Consider the following 22838-nt stretch of genomic DNA (forward strand, 5'->3'; position numbering starts at 1 on the left):
TTATGTGGCAGTGTAAGAGCTTGAGCTAAGAGTAAGTGTGTTCAAGATAATTAATGAATGGCAGTTATTTATTTAAATTATTATTTACATTGCAGTGTTCAGCAAAAAGGAGCTAGACCGTATCCTAGACCGCAGTGATATGATTCACCCAGTGAGCGACACCGAAGACAACAACAACAACAAGAAAAACAAGAGCAAGCCTAACAAGAAGCGCCCGCTGCAACCATCTCGAGCTCAGTCCCGTGCAGACCGAGAGAAAAAACGCGATGTTTTCATGGTCTTGTCTTAGCCAAAACGTTTTTTAATGTCCTGTCTTGGCCATTCATTCCGTTTTGCAGGGTGTTGCCTTAGTCATCCTGTTTTTCGGGGTGTTGTCTTAGCCATAACGTTTTTTAATGTCCTGTCTTAGCCACCCCTCCCGTTTTTCATGGTCCTGCCTCGGCCATCCCTCCCGTTTTTCGGGGTTCTGTCTTAGCCATTCCGTTTTTAAGGGTCGTCTTTTCATCCCGTTTTTTAAGATCCTGTCTTAGCCATCCATTACATTTTTCAGGGTCCTGTCTTAGACATCCCGTTTTTCAGGGTGTTGTCTTAGCCATCCTGTTTTTCGGGGTCTTGTCTTAATTAGCCATTCCGTTTTTCAGGGTTCTGTCTTTACCATCCAGTTTTTCGGGGTGTTGTCTTATCCATCCTGTTTTTCGGGGTTTTGTTTTAACCATTCCGTTTTTCAGAGTCCTGTCTTGCCATTCCGTTAATAAGGTCCTGTCTTAGCCATCCCTCCCGTTTTTCAAGGTCCCGTCTTATGCAAATCTTGCATATTTCTGCTTTTATCGTTCGCAATTACTACACTGTGTTGTATATTCTGTTTGACTACTGGAATATTGCACGTAGTTCTCCATGAAATTTTTGTTCCTTTCTGCAAGTGTTCTTGCGTTTTTTATTCCAATTACATTTGTTTTAGATTAGGATTTTCTTGAGTGTTTGACACAACAATACTGTATCCAAATGATGATAGTTCAATAAATTGCTTAGTTTTAATTAAAATATAACTTTGGTTCCAACACTAACACTCCCTGCATTTAGTAATCTAGTTATTCTTTCATCTCTAAATTTTTCCTTTAAATTGTGGCTTTCGTTGGAATTTTTAGAAAAAGTTCTTTGAATTTCGATCTTTTTTTTTTTGCGAACATATACAGATATGCTTTATTCTCGTAATAGGTAATGTCAGGTATCGACTTGATTTTATTTTCTTGCAGATATTGCAGCTCACAAATACTGCTTACGGGTGATACAAAATATCTGTACACTAAAGTACCTGAACTTTTCCAAGTATAATCTCCGTAAATAAATCTCTACCGTTGATCTAATGATGTCATCAACGTGTTTTTGAACTGATTTCATTGAATGTTCACCTGACTGTGATTATAGTTAAGTGTACTTGGTAGAAAAGCGGACTTGTTTCAATATATCTTCGATAGATTAGTTTTAGTTCTAGATTTTTTTTACAAATGTATCTGATATGATGTAGATGAGTAAATGTATCAGATATGATGCAGATGAGTAAATGTATGTGTAATATCACGTGTGGTGACATTGGACTATAGGACCACGACTTAGGTACTCTTAGTAAACATGTTCATCTTGTCCCCATGACTTGGATATATCAAGATGACGCGTTGTTTTGTTCACGCGTAGTTCTGAAGTAATTTTACTTAGTATTTTAGGTCCTTTGTGACAATAAATTCATTTCGTGCGTAGAATAGTTAGTTTTAATGTGAAACTGATCAGGTTAAACCAATTCAGATTGAGCATTAACTTCCACAAGAGGAAAGCATCATGAGACAATACTATGCGCTGCTTGATAAGATTGTTGAAAATCTTTTGCTTTGTAGAGTTTCATGTGTTATAAATATTCCACCAATGGCCTTTCATCGTGGTTCCAGAATAAATGTTGAAAAAAAATTGTGGGTTTATTTGTTAGTCGAATAAAAGAGAACTATACGAACTATCATTATGTGAGCTCTGCCTTCACTCGAGATTGCACCAATAGAGAGGAAAGTAAGGTGAAATGGGAGATCTAAGTTTGAGGAAAATTGTACAGATAGGATAGGAATCCTGCTTGGTTGGATAGGAGTCCTGCCTGTACCAGTCAACGAATCCATGAGATGGAATCATCCCTCCTCTGTTACGTAGTCGCTGTAGCCGTGGGCGTTGCATCCATCCATCTCTTCTCGTTTTATTGCCACTCTTTATTGATTCGGGACTCGTACTGGTACCCGTTTAGTTCTCACTGGCCTCGATTTTTTACTTTGTCAAGTTTGGAGTCATTCATGAATCACTTTATTTAGTTCGTGCCCACTGTAAGTAGGGTGTGCGTTTTATGTCGCACCTTCACTTAATATTTATATAAATGTCCTGAGGCTGCTTCAGTATGTGATAATGATACCGAGGATTAATGTGGTGTGGTACAGCGTAACGATTTAGAGAGTATTATTTACTGATTATATGAGGCTTGCAGTTTATGGGAACAAACAAGCATAAGTCTTATGAAGAAAGATTAAAGATTATGAAGCTTCCAAGCCTCTGTTACCGACGTCTGCGTGGTGATCTCATTGAAATATACAAATACCCACGGTATATGCATGGACCTGGAAGGAGTCCTAGAATTTGAAAAAATAACCAACACCAGGGGCCACGGCTATAAACAAAAAAGTGCGTTGTAACACATCCATGCGACAATATTTCCTCTCGCTTCGAGTCACCGACATGTGGAACAGCCTCCATGATAGCATCGTAGACGCTGCGAGTATGAACGCCTTCAAGAACAGACTAGACGAAACTATGCAGGAGCATATGTTCAGTCTTAAAATGCCTAGCAAATTACGGACCAGGCAATAAGTCCAGACGAAGCTATGCCGGAGCATATGTTCAGTCTTAAAATGCCTAGCAAATTACGGACCAGGCAATAAGTCCAGCAGCTATCTCAATCAATCGTCAGTTATGGAAAGATCGGGTTCCAAAGGCCGGATCCCTTGTGAATCAAGTCACGAAGAAAAGTATAAGAACCGGCAATAGGCCATGGGCCTATTTCTTGTCCCGTTACTTTTATTCTATTCTATATGTCGGAGCTTAAGCACTATTGTTTTCGACTCGCATTTGAAATTGGGACGAGTCTGATATACGCCTTTCGTCCTCTACTCCCGACTGCACTTCTTGGTTAATTAAGTGTAACGCTATGTACCTAGCTTATACTTAGCTGACGTTGCAATGACGTGAGTCGCTACCGGGTAAATAGGGAGAGAGCATAGATGAGGAAGGAAGTTATTAATTGGGAAATATCAAAGGTCGAATGACAGAAACAAATTGCCACCTGACATGACATGCGCTCAGAGTGAAAACATTTTTGACACGAAACGCAGCGGCTGTAAAGAGGCGGTAATTGTAACGTAAATTATGACAAATGGATAATTAGTTTAGTTTAAACAATTACTGTTAGCAAGCATTACGAGTTGAAATTATACTTAGAGCTGCTATTCACAATGAATAAATATTTGATCTGCTATATCTATTTGCTGTGCACAATAAATTTTTACACGTTCAGACAGATATGTACATGGTTGAACTACATACTATTTCAAGCATGATATACATACACATGGTTGATATATCATATATCAACCATGATGCATACACATATTCATTAACGAGAAGCCACTGACCATTGATTTTGCGGAATGGATCTCTGCCGTAGCATTCAATGGATTAATTGTTCACCACGCTAGTCGATGAGCATTCGCTGCGTGTAATTGTCCGTTGTCCCATAAGTTACATTTGTCGTTTGATTCGATTTGAAACCCTATTATTTAAGCGGCAGAAGTTTGCAGCTGTAATTTTTTTGATCATATGTAAGTAATCATGTATAATGATCGATCTTAATCTCATGAATGAATATCATGCATCGGGGTGCAGTTATTTATTAAATTATTAGCTTAGGACGGTGTTTGTCGGTGATCCACTTCGCGACTTAGCCTGATGACTGCAGTTGAATAATTGAGACTGATTGATGCAATAGTCTGGTGCAATTTAAATTCAATATGCAGAAGATTACAGTATACAATTGATTGAATTGCAAAAGCCCGCATTCATGATTTATTCAAAGCAGGGACTTCTTATAGACTCTTCTTATTTAAGACCTACTTAACTAAATTTAGGATAACAAAATTGCATGATCAGGCCATAAGATTCCAAAATCATTGAAAATATGTTGCTTTAGAGAGGTGAAATTTTATTAATAAGTAGAAATTTTTAAAGATTCCATGAATAGGTAGGTAAAATTTTCTATGAGCATTAGTATTTTTGGCTAATTCGTTAGTGGCTTAGCTATATAATGAATTTTAGGAAATCAGGAAGAAGTGACTCACAAATGGGACAAAAACACCCATGCTTGCAGTCAAATCAAATGAATCACCCATTTTTATAGCCCATGTTCAATTTTTTCATAAAAAATGAAATTGGCTAATTTTTATCTACAATTCATGGGAATTTCCTGTAAAATTATATATTTTTTCTACAATTTTTATTTTAATTTTCAGATCTAAATTTTTAGTGTTTTTGATGTTTAAATTAACAAAACAAATTATAGATCTTTTTAAATTTGCTATTTTATGCAGGTTTATTCATGTTTTCAACAACTTTCACTTGAAAGTAAGTCCTTTTTTATTTTAATCAAATTTTGAAACCTAATGCTGCTGAATAGTCTTGAAATTCCAGGTATACTGTAGACTTATTTACTCTTGAGAACATAAAATGGATAGAGTAATGTGTGATTCATAATAACCTTTATTATATACCTTCTTCAATAAACAAGTTTCTTATTTTTTGCAGATTTATAAACACCAGGCCCAATGTCAGACTCCACCCTAGGAGAACTTTTGAACTTGGATGAAGAGAAGCTGCGTGAGGCTGCGTGTTATGGTGATGTTTATACCCTGGCTGAACTTGTTCGTAAGGGAGTTGATGTCAACAGCGCAAACGCCGTGAACGGCTGGTGCGTTGCTTTGTGCAGATAGGAGTATTAAATAATATTAAATTTCTTTTTAAGCTTATGCTTAGTGGGCATTCAAGTTCAACATAATTTGTTTATATACAGCGTGTGGCACCTATAATCATTCTTGTTGAGAAAAATGAAGCTTCCCATTTTTAATGATACAAGTCATTGATCTCAAATTTTATCTGAAATTGTCATCATAGTTTGGAACTAAAGTATATAAATACTACTAGCTACAATTATACTAAATTTTTTTTTAAATAAGTAAATATACTGTACCTTCCCTTCAGATCCATCTCTTTTCTGCTAGTTCTAATGACTAGTGTGCACATTTTGTGCACTTCTCAAAATTTTCCTTATCAATAATTGTCTAATGTATCATGTATATAATTTTCATTCTTTTTCAGGACTGCACTTCATTGGGCTTGCCAACGAGGGCACAGCAGTGCAGTAGAGTTCCTGTTGCGCTCAGGAGCTGACCCGAGCTTAGCCAACCACCGCAACCAAACTCCAGCTCAGCTCACCACCTTGCCGCATATCAGGACCAAACTTGGTATGTTTTGCTGCATTTTAAAATCTTGGATGACATTTAAGGTCCAAATTTACTACGTTTTCTGCATTTTAAATCCTAGATGCAATTTAAGGAGCTAACTTGGTATGTTTAGCATCATTTTAAAATCTTGAAATGCAATTTAAGGACATAATTTACTATGTTTAGCTTCATTTTAAAATCTTAGATGCAATTTAAAAACCAAACATGGTATGTTTCGCTGCATTTTAAATTGTAAATGCAATTTAAGGACTAAACTTACTATGTTTAACTGGGATATGAAATCCAAAGTGCGATTCACTAACAAAATTTTATGTGTTTTACTGGGTTCTTAATTCTAAGGTGAGATTTAGAGACAAAAATTTTTGCTAGGTTCTAAATTCCTTGGTAAGATTTAAGGATAAAGATTGATAGATTTTACTGCATTTTTAAATCCTCTATAAGATTCAAGGGATTAAGTACATTTTATGTGTCTAGCTGGATTACAAAATTCTATGTTAGGTATCAGGACTGAACTCTGGAAGACAAAAAAGGCTCAGTAACATCTCCATTGCCTTGCTTAACTATCTATCAAATATTTTCATCTCCAAAGGTCTGTAGTCATTCTCCCAGTCTAGCTTGCTGGCTGTAATATGTTGAGAAAAATTTATTTGATCCAATTCATTTGCTGAACTTGCTACTTTAGGTTACAATTACCTTTATTTAATTACATTCAGGTACTATATTTTTGGTCCCAATAATAAGTGACTAAACTTGACCAAATCACTGGAAACCCTCCTGGCAAAACCTATGCCATTGAATTACAACCTGATTTGCTTATCAAAAACTGTATTATGTTCAGGTATCACTTATAGATTAAAATTTATCATTTATTGGACTCTTACCCCGAATTTATGAACAATATCCAACTTGTATTCCAATCAAATTTTGACTCAAGTATTTTTCAGGCTTTTGTGCCTCAGCTCTCACGCCATCTTCTCCAACAAATTCACCATCTCACCACTACAATGTTAATTCTGCTGCAAATTCACCAATTACTAATGGTTATGTCAACAACACCTCATCCACTGACCATGTTAATAGAAACATTAGAGATATTAATGACGGCTGTGAGAATGAAGGGACCAGCAGCAGCGACTCCATATATGGTGGAGGCAGCACCAGAACTGGGACCAGCAGTCGCTCTCTCAGCACACAGTCATCCATCACCAGCAACCACAGCACTGGAAACCATAGTCAGCACAGCACTGGAAACCAAAGCCACCACAGCACTGGAAACCAAAGCCACCACAGCAGTGGAAACCAAAGCCAACACAGCACTGGAAACCAAAGCCATCACAGCACTGGAAACCAAAGCCAACAAAGTATTACCGGAAACCATGGTATTAATAGCAAGACTAAGCACAGTGTGATGAACCAAGGCATTGTTAACCATAAAGATGTAAGTGGTGCATGCAATGCAAGCCGCAGTAGCAGGGGCTCTGAAATTTTATCCCATTTCTCCAATGGCGAAGACAAGAAATTCTGTGATCCACGTCAGGCGTCTGGCTCTATTCATTCTCCTCCCCCATTTCCCCCATCTTTCAGGGCATCGCCACCCCCTTTTCTTGCGTCACCACCTTCTTCCCCATCTCCTCCTCCCCATCTACCGTTTGTTCGCGGGAATATCCCCACTGGTTTAGGGGAAGTTAGTGGGTCTGCTCGATGTACTCCCCCTCCGCTCCCCAAGTCTCCTTCAGAGATGGACTTAGGGGCTGAGGCTTTGGATATTGGAAATCACCACTCAAATGGGATCCATTCCCCTCTACATCATCCTTGTAATTGGCAGGATCGCCAGATTAATTTGAATCTCAAGCAGCTTGATGATCCGAAAGCTTATTCTTTTATTGAAGAAAAGGAACAAATTTCTCCCAGTCAACCTGAATACGAATCTGTTTTTAACAAGAATATAGTTCAGTCCAACGACTGGAAGGTTGATTTTGACGCCAATTTTACTGCGGAAAAACAAGATTTTTCGTCCCTAGGACTTGCAGAAAAAAGTCCTAACCACAATGACATCCCAGTTGAAAACAATAACTTTGAGATTTCTGAGGACCTCGGAGGAATAGAGTTTAGTGCAGGGATCTTAAACAATGAAGATGATTTGTACGGTCAATTTGTTCAAGGCGAACAAGCGTCATTCACACCTTCGCCTGAAAGTTTCCAGCCTGAATATGTTAACTCGGGAATGGACCAAGTAGAATTTCCCGAGTCTGATATTTCCCAGTTGCCATCAACTGACTCCAACATTTTTCAACTTGATGAAACTGATACCGGAATTCGCCAACATGGAACATCAGCTCATGAGATTCCACATTTCAAACAGGAAGATGAAATCATCGATATCAATCATGGGCACCAGAAGAGTGATGACCAAAATCATGATCATGTCGAAGTTCATATGAATAATGTTGAGTCGTCAGCTTTTTCTGATATTTTTTGTTCTTCGAGTCTGGTTTTCCCCTCTGGGAAAGATCCAGAGGAGACGCAAGATGTGAATATTGATTTATTTTCCTCCAATATTCATGAAAATTCACGTGATGGAACCAAGGAAGAGCTTGCATCTGATTGTGATCCACTCGATCCATCCGATCGTAATTCAAATATGGAAGCTGAAGCTTCTGTTACAGATGGCAAAATGGAAATTCTCTTGCATAAGAAGTCATTGTGTGACAAACTTATTGAAAAGAACGATGAAACTGCAATCAATTTTGAAGAATCAATCATGAAATCCCAAGAGGATTGCGATGTAACTACCACCAATCTTATCCGCTTTAGCAGCAACCAATCTCTAAATAATCTCGCAGACAATCCTTCCGTGTCCACAATTAGTTTGGGAGGGCAGGCGTTTGATTCGATGATGGAGGATAACATGCAGATTCTCAGTTCTGTTGATAAAACAATGGATCTTCATGAACTTATAGAAGAAAAATTGGATATTAAGAGCCCTAAGTCTGCATCTCCTAGAACTCTGGATGTTTCTGGACCCGAAGACATGGAAGAACTACGCCATGAAAATGTTGGTGGTACGGATGGTTATTCTCATCCTAATTCACTCTTCGAGAACGTTAACAAAGTCCCAATATATTGCGGTTCTTTTCTTGAAAAGAAATCACAATTACACGATACTGCATACAATGAGAATCACGAAGAAATTAAAATCAAGGGGATTTCTAAGACCGATAACATTGGAAACCAAGCTTCAAAAGATCAAAACTTGGAAGACAAACCAGTAACGCTGGACAGTGAAAAATTAGAAAAACTGGACAACAAAGAAAACCACGAAGAAAAAAGAAATGAACGCAGTACACAAAATAATTCCAACAACCAAAATGAACCAATAATTTTTAATAATAAAAACATAGCCACAGACTCGAGTGAACTATGGCACCACAGGAAATGTTGTTGTTGTTGCTGCTGTTGCAGGAATAATAATCATCATGAAGTGAAAACAAGCGTCAAGAATGATGTTGATATTAATGTTGACAGTGTTGAAGCTCCTGCACCTACATTAAAAATTGACCGAGCTGTTGCTACGGATCCTGTCCCGCCCGAGCAGCATCAGGGTGAGAATTAGAATTTAATGTTAATTAATTAATAATTCAGGGAACGTTTAGGATTCATTTCAAGTCCTTTATGATTAATTTCAAGTCCTTTAGGATTAATTTCAAGTGCTTTAGGATTAATTTAAATTCCTTTAGGATTCATTTCAACTCCTTTAGGATTATAATATTTAATTATAATTTAATTAATAATATTACTGATTGCAGAGATTATAATCATCACAGTAATAAATTTAATAATAATGGGTACCACGATAATTATTTTGTAGAATAATAATATAATTAATAATAACAATAATGATAATAATATGATTACCAATAATAATAAGTACTATGATAGTTATTTTGTAGAATAATTATATGTAATTAATAATAATAATGGGTACTACGATAGTTATTTTTAGAATACTAATATAATTCATTCATAATTCTTATCATAACAGTAATAAATTTAATAATAATGTTTACTAAATTCGAAAACTGTGTAGTCATGTCAACCCACCTCTACCTCAACCCCCACCACGTACAGCGTGTTAGGTGGGTCATGTCAACCCACCTCTTCCTCAACCCACCTCTACTTAACCACGTGTAATAACATATTCATAAAATATAAAATCAACTTCATATTAACACAATAACAACATCTTAACAGCAACATCATCACAACAAGATAATAACAAGATCATCATAATAGTAACAACAGCATCATAACATCATCATAACAACAACATCATATCAACATCATAATAACATCATCACAACAACATCCTCATAATAACAACATCATAAGACCCTAAAAACAACAACATCATCATCATGAGAACAATAATATAATTATATTAACAACTTCATAATAATAACATCATCATAATAACAACAACATCATCACAACAACATCCCAATAACATCCTCGATGCCGTGCAGGAAGCTGCCGAACACGAGGCTGCGGAGCGACGCGTGTGTGTCGCGCCTGACGTCCGGCGCGGAACTGGAGCTCGTCGTGACGGGGCGCCCCGCTGCTGCTGGACGCCCCAACGCGGGTGCCAACGCGGCCTTTGGCGCCCGCCCTATCCTCTACTAGGACACCAGCGCCCGCCCTATCCTCTACTAGGACACCAGCGCCCGCCCTATCCTCTACTAGGACACCGGCGCCCGCCCTATCCTCTATTAGGACACCGGCGCCCGCCCTATCCTCTATTAGGACACCGGCGCCCGCCCTATCCTCTACTAGGTTACCTATCCTCTATAACTTATAGTGTTAAATTTATCATGAATTGTATTCCATTTTATTTCAAATTCATTATTCAATTTAAATATAAATTTATATTTATAGTGAACTGTATTACAGGCATTTAATCAATATACTATCAGGACATCAGCGCCCGCCCTATCCTCTATTAGGACACCGGCGCCCGCCCTATCCTCTATTAGGACACCGGCGCCCGCCCTATCCTCTACTAGGTTACCTATCCTCTATAACTTATAGTGTTAAATTTATCATGAATTGTATTCCATTTTATTTCAAATTCATTATTCAATTTAAATATAAATTTATATTTATAGTGAACTGTATTACAGGCATTTAATCAATATACTATCAGTCCAACTTACTTGAACATTAATCTAGCGGCAGTGCAAATTTGCTTTTGCTAATTTATTTAGCACTAATTTACATCATTAACGCTTTCGTTCACTAGCATCATGAACGCTCTCTTTCACTAGCGAACGCAATTTATTACTAATATTAATTAGTTTTTCCGCATGAAAATAGAACAACGAAAAGCCCTTAATTGTGATCGTCTATTGTTTGTAAGTTTTTCTTCGATTTTTCAGGCCTATGCTTAGGCTTCATATTAAACTTTAGCCATATTATCCAAGTTTATGCGCACAAAATTCTATTCATAAAAGATCCCCATTTGAATTTTTCTAGATGGTTTGTTGGCTTTACTGGAATTTATTTAATGAGAATTTATCGGTTAATTAATATAGGAAAAGAAGTTTTTTCAGTGTTAACTGCACTGCGATCTCATTAAATAATGTTTATCTTTACGCTGGCCATTGCGATCTCATTAGTAATGTTGATGTTAATCATTTAATTAGAGGCACATTTAGTGTGATGCACATCGTGACTAGCTAGAGAACCCACTAGTCATTTTATCTAGTCAATATATAGTGGTTGATGCATATAATATATAGTTCGTGTAGCTAGAATATTCTCAGCTAGTTTATAGTTAGAAATTTTGACTGTAGAATGAAGTTGTGCTAACGTCTAGCTTAGAGTTCAGAAAGTAAGGTGAAGTATTGCTAAAGTTGATGTGAATTTTGGAGGAAAGTTGAGATTTGGCTAAAAATTAAGAAGTTGAAGTAAGATTTGACTGGAAGGAACTTGAACTTCTGGCTGAAACTTGTGACAAGTTTGGCCTAAAGTTGAACTTTTCATGTTGTTGATGAACGTGTTAAAGTCTTTAAATTATCTCGTCAAAAATTACCACTGTGGAACTTAGGTATCAATTATCTGTGGGCATTAAAAATGTGAACCTTTATGACAAATATGAAAGAATTTGTTCGTAAAATCGGCTTTGGATCCGTTCTAAATTTTGTAATATCTTCATTTTTCTTCAATAAGGGCAACCGGAAACAGCTTTCAGTGTGTTAAGTCAATGAACTTACGACCGCGGGTTCCTTGACAGTATATGTTAATTTTTTTAGTATATATAGTTGTCTTCGGTGTACTCAGTTCTTAATAAGTGTATATTGTTATAGCATATAGCTGTATACCTGGGTTAATTATCTGTGTAGTGAGAGCGAATAGTTTAATTCACACACGCTTGACGTCACCTGCACATCAAAATTTTATTCAGACCTTTATTTAGAATTGATATTTAAATGAGTAGTTAAGTTGATATATTCAGGTTTAAACACTCGTTTCATTTATTGACGCTTATTGTAATTTAATAATTTGTTAAAGGCTTAAAAATGCTGCCGCACTGATGACACGTTGATATCAGCATTATTATTTGTATTGTTGATCACAATTTTTTTTTTTAATTAAAATCTTCAATGGAGATGCAGTAATTGCAAAATTTTGTATGAATTGATTTTCAATACTTCAATAATGCATTTTTAAGTTTATTTAGTGTTTTTAATTCTATTTATCCACAAAATTATGGTGATTCGATAGCTGCTGTCGTTTTCCAATTTCCATTTCACTGGACAGATTTCGAAATATTTTGCGATTCATCGAATTCCAGAATATTTATTTCTTATATTCATAATAAAAAAATTAGAATATCATTGAAGAATTTTTTCTTTCGTTTCTAATGCGCACAAGATTTCTAACTGTCAAATTGCGTACTTAAATTTAATTTAGTAAAATTTGAAAAACAGGCTTGATTAAAAATTAAGAGCTTAATACTATTATAGGAATTGTATTTTTTATTTATACAACAAACAATACTCGAAGTGCACAAATATTAATTTGATGTATAGTTGCTTGTATAGCGATGTATAGTTGCTTGTATAGCGACGTTAGGTGTGCTAGTATAACGTCACCTTCGAGCGTTCTAGTAAACTCTTTCGTTACTAGTTACCTAGTCTATTAGTAAACTTTTTCGTTACTAGAAAACTATTCTATTAGTTAACTTTTAATTATCCAGAAAACAATTGAAAAATTCATCGTATCACAAAAGAACATCATCTCCAATTACTGAATTTTTCTCATAAGTATACCGTCGTGCGTTGTATTTTATAGCTACCATTGTTCGTAATATATTACACATCTTATTGTTATCAATAATCTTATTCCAGTGCATTTGTCTTTCATTTCCCTTCGTCCACTCTAGTTCTTTTAGCTAAATTAATTAATATTTCTAAGTTGAAGGATGTTGAATAATGAAGAATATCATCAGTAATGAATATAGCCAAAGGGAATTCTTTAATCATGGTCTTTACAACGTCCATTTATATAAATATTTGATGATAGTCCCTTCAGAGCCCGACAATGATAAATGATCATTAGCCCGGTATGATGCTTTACACTTAATTATTTAATTACGATGTTTTACACTTGATTAATTACAATGCTTTACACTTAATAGGTACCCAACCACATCATTTTTTAGGTTGTGCTGTGATGGCAAGACTAGCGACTTTATTCACTTTATTTTTAATCGGTTTGAACAACATTCCAGCTACGGAAGCTCGAAATTAACAAGTTTGAAATGCAAAAAAATTTAATAGGTTCTCAAGCGCCTGCTCTTAATCCCAACAGGTCGTTGATTTGGCTTGTCGCCTATTTTGAACAACGCAAAATTTTCACAGCTCGTTGATTGTCTCGAACATGCAACTCACTGCTCCAATTTCATAGCAGTATTTAAATTAAATTTATGAATACCAATTGACAAATCCTGTTTGAATTTTCGGTCTAACCTCTCAAGTTTAGAAATGCTTCGCTAGTCTCCAACTCGGAATAAATTTCCAGGTCCAGGTAATACAATACACAAATTTTGAAAATACACAATACAAAATATTGTAAAATAAATTTTGTTCCATTTTTTTTTATTGATGACTAGTTAGATCAAGTAGAAAGACAGTTAACGTCCCGGATAATTTTGTGCTGTAAAAGGAGAATTTTATCGGAGAAGGTTTGTATGTTCATGGTGGCAACTGGCAAGACGTATGGTGCTTACGCTCAACATCCAAAGTTCACGGTGCTGTAGTCAAATCTGAAACACAGTGCAAATTCTATATTTACTAGGGATTACCGAATTAGCGTGAACTGTGAAGAACACTCAAAGGTGAAAAGTATGGCTGAATCATCGTCAGGCCCTGGCCTGACAGAAGACATCTTCGCCGAAGCAGTGATGGACATCTCTGATTTTGCCGGCTCCCCTTCCGACTCACCAGTGATAGGAAGACCTGCCAAGATCAAGAAGCCCAGACTTCACGGTTATACCAAACTTGTTCTTTCGGTAACTTCTTCAGAACCTACCTCAAGCTCAAACAACCCCACCCAGCATGAAACACTGCCGGCCAGTCACTCCTCTACCACTTTTCTTCTGCTACGAGAAGATAAAAAGGCCCTACCGTTCAACTTCTACGCCCAAATCTCCAAAAGCTTGCCAGCACTACAGTTCATCAAACCCGACAGCCGTAGCCGAAATTTGAAGGGCACCCTAATCACAGGGGAAGTATTGGCCAACAAAGTAAAAGAGTTTACCAACTCAGATCACTGTTATGAACACAACGGAATTAAATACAAAATTCGTATCCTTAAAGAGCCACCCATGTTCCAAGGGGAAGTACCTAATATTCGACTTCACAGATATAGAGGACAAATACCTTCTGAGCTACACCGCAGATGATCTCCTAGCCGAGCTTTCCCTCCCAGCTAATCAAAATGCAAATAAAATCCTCTCGGTTAAAAAGCTATTCCCAAGCCATGTAGTTGCAGATCCAAACAACAGCAGTTTTCAAGCGATGCGCATAGCAATAGAATGCTCCTCGGCAGTACCAGACAAGGTATTCTTCCATAATGTCTCACTTAAAGTACACTCCTACCTTGCTTCTCCCGCCCCGCTGCTACGGTTGCCAAAGATTTGGCCACGGTTCCATCTCCTGTCGAAGACTAGCAGTTTGCGCCCGTTGCTCCTCCCCTGACCATGTCGTGCAGAACTGCAATGCCGACAACCCATGCTGCGCTTCATGTAAGGGCCCGCATCCAGCATCCTCTCCTCGTTGTCCTTTTTACCAAAAGGCCATGGCAATCTCCTCTCGTGTTGCATCTAGAGTTCTCTCCCGGGAGATGGCTGCAAAGGAATATGCAGCTGATACACAAGGGACCAGTGGGACCAGTGATACAAACATGATACTATTGGTCCCAAGCCAACATATTATATGTGATATCTATTCTGGTTTCATTTGGCTTCTCAAAAAACTTTTGAAAAAAAGAATGGCTATTGCAATAAATTTTCAAAAATATCAGTTAGGAAATGCAATAATGCAGGAGACCCTAAATAAAACAATCAGGGTCTATAGTGCACCCTTCTACTTCGATCCTTGATGAAGTGCAATACAACAATCAACAATATTGGCCAGCAAAGAGACATCAGATGCACTGCAAATGCAGTGCTTCGTAAACAACGTTGACAACGCACCCACAAACATTCGTAAAATGGGCAACCTTCCTATTCATTTTGAATGAATGGAAGCATTCTATGCAAAAAATTAAATTGTATTCTGCCATGATTGGTTCATCATCAGTATTGTCCATTATGAATACGTATATTACGTATTATCCATTATGAATAACCTTGCTTGATTTACTATCAGAAAAAGTGTTGTTTGAAGAAACGTTACGTTAATGCCGAGCGGTTCCATATGGAACCAAGCTATATTTTTTCACATACAACGAAAAATAAATATATGAACATATTTTTTGTTTATTACCATCACAAATGATAATATTCTAACAAGGAACCCCCAAAAAATTCAGTAAATAATTCTCGTCATTAATGGGTTAAGGGCGCATTTGACGGAGCATCACACGAAGGCATCCTCTACAAGCTAGCACAGAATGAAGTTAGGGGCCGCATGTTGCGATGGATACGGGCATTCCTGACAGGACGTTCCTTTCGGGTAGCAGTCGCCGGATGCCTATCCTCACTGCATTACACTACATCTGGAGTACCGCAGGGATCCATCCTATCTCCACTTCTTTTCAATGTGCTTCTCAGTGACATCCCCTCTTTCCCGGGCGTAAACACTGCAGTATACGCGGATGACATCACAATGTACGTGGTGGCTGACACTGTAACCGAGGCGGGACTTAGGCTGCAGCAGGCCATAGACGTATTTGTAGCCTGGGTGAACAGCTGGTCGCTGACACTAAATCCTGCCAAATCAGCTTTCCAAATATTTACACGAAAACGAAATGTCCAACCTCTCCCGCTCCTACACATTGCAGACATACCCATCCGAATGACCCGTCACCATCGTCTTCTGGGGCTTACCCTGGATGCTCCTACTCTGACTTGGAAGGAGCATATAAACAGCCTTCTGACCCGCTGCCAGAAACGTCTGAATATACTGAAGGTCCTGAGCGGGACCAACTTTGGTGGCTCACGAATGACTCTCTTGCGCTTTTACCAGACCTACATCAGAGGGTACACAGACTACGGACTCTCTATCTACTCATCAGCATCGCCAACTCTTCTATCAAGACTGGATGTAATCCACTCAACTGCAGCACGCCTGATCGTTGGTTCATGGAGATCTACCCCACTGCCCTCGCTATATTGCGAAGCAGGGTTGCTTCCACCAGAAATTCACCGAAGTCGCAGCATAGCCTTGTTTTACCTGCAGCTTCTGAGCCGACACCCGGTGCACACCCTCTACCACCGGGACCGATACCTCCGCATAGCACCATTTCGCACCCGTCTCCACAAATTACCGCTTCTATCACGAGCTCTGGATATCTTCACCAGACTCCATATAGCCCTTCCGGCCTCCTTGCCTTCTCCACTCATCACAGACCTCCCACCATGGAGTGCCCTTACTCCAGTGATACATCTAGACTTCTCAAATCGGTCCTATCAAGAGGTGGATGGAGCAGCAACAGCTATCTTCAGCGACATCTGCGCCACTCGATTCCCGGGGTTTTGCCTCATCTTCACCGACGGCTCCGTATCAACTGGACCCACACAATCTGTAGGCTCGGGAATGGTAATCCCATCCTTGTCTCATATCAGAGGATGGCGCCTTGACCCCTGCCACACAATCGTTGCAGCCGAACTTTATGGCATCCTCCAAGCCTTGAAATACTTATCCGCCAACCGTACACTGCCTGCTGTTATTTGCACGGATAGCCGTTCATCTCTGCAGCTTCTCCAGCAAGCATTTCCCAGCAGCTACACTCACCTCGTGGCTGCCATTCAAGCACACCTTCTTCAGTTGCCAACAGGAGCAGTTCACTTGCAGTGGGTGCCAAGTCATGCTGGTCTGCAGGGAAACGAGGCAGCAGACAAAGCGGCCAAGCAGGCAGCAGCTTCAGCAGACCAGACAGCGCAAGTTCCATTCGACTTCTCTGAGCTGAAGTCAGTGGTACACCGTAGCATCTGGAAATTTTGGCAATTGAAGTGGACATCAATCCGCGGACAGTTTGCTCTGGGAATGAGCAAGCCATCAGTTCAACCGTGGGCTCATCGCATGCTGCAGACTCGCAGATCCGAGACTCTCTTCGCCCGACTACGACTCGGCACGGCTCCACTAAACAAATCTCTCTTCCAGATTCGCCAAGCCCCATCACCACTCTGCCCTTCGTGCCAAGTGCCAGAAACAGCACATCACTATCTCATAGTCTGCACAGAGTACGCTGAAGCCCGCTCCCAACTGCGACGTCAGATAAACTCCCAGGGGATACTTGTACTCAGTCTTGAAACCCTTCTGGAAGGAGATATCACCAGCAGCCCTACCTGGCCTCAGACCTGCAGAGCCATTGAAAACTTCATCAGTTCAACCCACCGCTTTGACCCTCGTTAACAAACAGCTGCTTCCGGAGTGAATCGTCCAAGGCGCAGCACTCCGATAATCCATCGAAGAACAGAACAGAACAGATCAGTACTCTATTGTAGCTGAGCCAGGAGCCAGCTGGCTAGAGTCTCTTCTTGAACTTCTATTGTACGTACAGGTCATGCTGCTGTTCGATCACACTTGGCTCGCTTTGGCTTAGCCCCAAACCCACTCTGCACCTGTGTGGTGAAGTAGAAACTGTTCACCACCTCATCATTCTTGAATCTTGATTGTATACCAATCATACAGCTGCCCGTGCAGGCCGTGCTGCGTGCAGACCGTGCTTAAATACTAAATAAACTTGCAGCACTTAATGTAATCCCCAACTTGAAAAATTTTCTAGGAGAGGACCACATCCCACTGTTGACTCAGTCAGCAATAGTTGAAGCTCTAGCCTTGTTCCTCTACTCGTCACATGTTTTAAAATCAATCTAATAATCATTTCTTTGCTAAGCTAATAAAAAAAATTCAACTACTGTAAACAAAATTAACACTAACTGACTAACATTTGTGATGTGTGGGAAGTTGGGAACTAACAATCAAAATTTAAATTCTTTCCCTCACTCAACAGTCTCAACTGAGTGCTTTGATTAATGGAAAGAAGAGCACTCTATATGCAGTTTTGATAGATTCACTGATTTCAGGAATGACTAGTTTATGACTTTATGTAAGTAGGGACTGCCTTTTGTGAGGAGTGCTATTCTTATATCACTTTACCAAGCCTTCCCTAGCCTCAGTCATGACCCTGCCTACAGGAGATTGTGTTTTATTTAGTTGCTTTGCAAAGTTCTTCTCTCTTGTGAGTCTTGCCTTGGCTGCTAAGTCAAAAGAAGCTCCAGGCTGGATGGCCTGGACCTTCAATTAGTAGCATAATGATCTCATGTGTGGCGCAAGTTAGGGCATGGGTGTGACAACTAATATGGGATTAGATCTCGAATTGTTAAATAGAATAATTGCCTGATGAGCCTCTCATTAATTGATTTAATGGCAGGTGAGGATAACTGGTAAACAACTGAAGAACCTAAGAAATAAACATCATTAACCAAGTACCAACTATACAAAATTTGTGGGTTACTATACCAGCTGAATTATTATATGGAAGTCAATTGTCTGGAATGATGTTGAAGCAACGTTTTGATTAACAGAGTTTACATGTGGCATGAGCCTCTGTGATATGCCCTTATAATTTTATAAAGCTACAACCTTCACAGTTCACAGCCAAGTTACTCAATATAAACATTTTCCATGATGGTCTGAGTATTAGATTAGATACCTATGTGGGTTTTTTAGCAAGAAATTTTTTCTTGTTTCCTCTCAATGAGTTACTCTGTTAAATGAGCTATTCATCTAAATGAACTTTTATTATTATTTATTACAAACATGATTTTTAGGATATTATTTGTTAATATGTAGATAGAACCAGAGGGATATAGGTAATGAGTATCAAAGCATAAAAAAAATATTTAGATTATATAGTGGGAATAAGTCAAATGTAAATTGAATATTTCTTTATTTCTATATTTAACCTACAGTTCCTCTTTACTAGGCTACAGTTTGCAAAAAAATTGTTGCACAAAATATTGTGCCCTAATAATGTAGCTTTGTCACTTATTAAACTTGCTCCTGAATCCACTTCTTTTTATAATTGTTGCCAAGATGCTAAGGCATGAATGTATAATGACTGCTGAGGTGGGACTGGGACATACCGGTACTTGGCTTGGGTGGAGATATGACAAGAGGGGTGAATTGACATACCCAGTTTGCATGAGGGTGTTTATTGAGTATTTGATGAGTGACAAGATGGGAAGGACCAAAGGAGCTCATGACAGTACATTACTAGTCAAATGAGAGAGTGGAAGATGAGTGAAGGAGTGAGAGGAGTGGTATGGGGAATGGGTGAACCAAACATGTGAGGAGTGGATTGTAATGGTTGGTCATAGGAATGATTATTAGTGGCTATGATAGGAGATGCTGAATACATTTAGGCAGCTTGTGGAAGCCAAGAGAAGGGATGTGGATGGCAAGAAGGAAGTAAAGATGAATCATGGACAGGGTTGGTGATTTTTTTAAAAAAATCAAAAAAATCAAAAATCAATGATTTTTTTTATTTTTTAATGATTTCTTTTATTTATTTGATTTTTTGATTTTTTTTAACTTTTTTGTCTTTTTGATGTGTTATTTTTTATGTTGCAATTAGCCTACTAACAATAACAGTATATGGATCATAATGTATGGCTAAAAAGGGCACTTATTGCCTTCAATAATGGCCAACAGGCCAAGGAGGTGTTTACCACTTAGGAATTTTTGGGTAAACAATTATTGGTACTATGTCTATTCATTAGCTTTGTAAAGTTTGTATGGAGCAAGGTAATAAGCTAAATATTGACCATTTAACTGGCTTCAATATACTAAAACACTTCAGGAATGCAAATCTTCTAAACATTGAAGAGTCACATAACAGATAGGTAGCTGATAGCACAGTGCACAGCACTATCAATAGATCCACTAGTTTTATGTCCTAAAAATCTATCAGACTCTACCCTCTATACACACCGACTAAGTATAAGCTAGCTAACACATTTAAATTGTATATTGTAATCAATATATAACAAATAGTCAAATAGTTAAAGACTACTTATAGCCTCATAAGAATTAGTTAAGCTGCTAGCTATGTACAATGTATTGCACACTTGATGCCTCTGTACCAAAAACATACCATTTATTGGAACCTAATACACACTAAAGGCAACAAGTTAATATACCAATTTGTCATTTATAGTACATTTATACAAAACCATGAATAACAATACCTCAATATAAATTAAAGACTGCCACTCAATATATTTTAATATATGAAAAAATAGAAAAAAATCGAAAAAATAAAAAAAAATCATGATTTTTTATAAAAAAATCATGTGATTTAATCACATGATTTAATCATTTTGATTTAATCATTGCCAACCCTGATCATGGAAGAAAATTATTAGAATACCTAGTACCTTACCAAATAACAAAACACCTGTTTTGGGATGCTTTTATATTTTTGGCCCTTCAGATGTCATAGAAAATGCTTTTTATTTTTTAATTATATATATTCAGCCTTCTGAGTAGTGTGCTATTTTTACTTTGTGGAAATTGGACTACAAGCTATCTGACTGACAGATGCAGAAGTCTGACCTGATGTGTCCACACCTCCACATGTGATCATTACTTCCCATGCTTTCTTCATGTGGATTGTATTGTTCAAATTTCAAGCATACTCACCCAGTCCTTTTCCCATGTTTCAAAATGAGCCATGCATATAAATGAGCCCCACTATTAGTTGCAGCACCTTCAGCAACACTCTGCCAAACTATAGGCAATGCCACAGTAATCACAAAATTCAAATGTTTATTTATTCTTGCTCACACACAGTCACATCCACCAATTTCCAGCTTCGATAATTATGAATTTTGAATATTGTTTGAAAGAACAAAATTTGATCATGATTTTTCAAAATTGATACCGTAAAATGGGGTACCATCAACCGGGGCTACTTGGGACGGGCAAGGTAACTCGGGACAGTCCTTGGACATGGCGTAAAACTGTTTTAGTAGCAAAACTAATTGGAATATTGCAAAACTAAATATAGTGGCGTAAACTTCAACATTTTTCCTATCTATGTAGTATAAAGGAAGTTCAAAAATACTACATTCACTAGCTTTGAAAAGTTACTTCTGCTAATGTCTGTAGGAAAAAAAATATTCACCATATTAAAAAATTTTACTCACATAAAAGTTGCACCCAGGTGTCGGCTTGAAAACGTAATTGACAGATTTTGCCAATCTCATTAAAAAAAAAAAATGGCGGTCATTTCCGCACTGCGGGGCTACTCGGGACAACCCCCCTCAGGGCTATTCGGGACACCCCCAAAAGCGCATTTACCGTAGAACCTCAATTAGCAAAGGCTCCAGTTAAGAAAAAAATTGATTAAAAACAACGAATATTAATTACATTTACCTTGCTGAGCGAAAAAAAGTTCATATATCGAAAAATTAGTGCATCATCGGTCATCACAATATTGTGCATAGAATGTCATATTTAGAATTGTGCACCAGGAATCATAGAATGAAAAGTAATTGACCTAAACTATGATTTATTTCTCCAAAACATATGATGGTTGTCACTAAAACATTCCTTCCTGTTTCAGGTATGTTTTTCACTATCTTATCAGCGCATTTTCTCATTTATGGAAAAAATGCACTATTGTGCTCGTCATGTCCATCCATCTGTCCGTCCGTCCGTGACCTCGAGTTTTCGTCCACGAGAAAATGTGCGCTCTGTCACTCACTGCAGTGAGTACTGAGTTATATTTTTTATAGTAAATTCACTTAACCCAATTAAAATGGTGTGAAATTACAAGCTGTCCTGTAAGCTTACAGATATACAGAAGAAATGCTATAAGGCTGCTGACATGAAGCTTGCAGTGTACAAGGTTGTTGTAAATGCTCAATGGCATGTTCATGGATACGGTAATATTGCATCAATAATACAGTAATATCGCATCAATAATATGGTACCCTCAACTGGGGTGACTTCGGCCGCATTTTTTATTTTGTTTTGCAAACAAAAGCGGGGTCATAAACGATGGCCAAAGTCACTCAGGCATTTATGACCTCGTTTACGACCCTACGCCCAAGTCACCCCAGTTGAGGGTAATTAATGTTTATGGTAATATCATATCAATAATGGAAAAACAAGTAAAAATCACAGAAAATGTTATTCATTCTACCTCTACATCATCTACAATGAAAGAGGAGGATTTCAGAGTATTGTTAGTAATGGATGAGTACACTCTGCATGCTTCAAATATTTTAAAATGAAGTTTGATTGCAAGTGTCCTGAGTAGCCCCGTTCGACGGGGCTACTCGGGACACTCTTTTTTTTGCTTCTGGCACCTTGCGAATAGCATATGAAATTTTTTTTACAATGCCATTCGATAGCCCTTGCAAAGAGCTATAAAATGAGCCTAAACTTGTTTATGAAATGTTTCATCATAAGAAGTTATTAACAGTTATTAACAAAAAAAAGCTCA

General features: G+C 38.0%; 1 protein-coding gene across 1 annotated transcript; it reads left to right on the top strand.

Annotated features, from left to right (window-relative positions):
- Nucleotides 1–4887: 4887 nt before the first annotated feature.
- On the top strand, nt 4888–12224 carry LOC108665380 (probable cyclin-dependent serine/threonine-protein kinase DDB_G0292550). The gene is made up of 6 exons (XM_018152129.2): nt 4888–5044; nt 5452–5597; nt 6542–9199; nt 9685–9733; nt 10121–10427; nt 10568–12224. The coding sequence occupies exons 1-5, from the start codon at nt 4902–4904 to the stop codon at nt 10275–10277; spliced, it is 3153 nt and encodes a 1050-aa protein (XP_018007618.2). The 5' UTR covers nt 4888–4901; the 3' UTR covers nt 10278–10427; nt 10568–12224.
- The last annotated feature ends 10614 nt before the right edge of the window (nt 12225–22838 follow it).

This window comes from Hyalella azteca, unplaced genomic scaffold, assembly GCF_000764305.2.
Source record: "Hyalella azteca isolate HAZT.00-mixed unplaced genomic scaffold, Hazt_2.0.2 contig9787, whole genome shotgun sequence".
Taxonomy (NCBI): Eukaryota; Metazoa; Arthropoda; class Malacostraca; order Amphipoda; family Hyalellidae; genus Hyalella; species Hyalella azteca.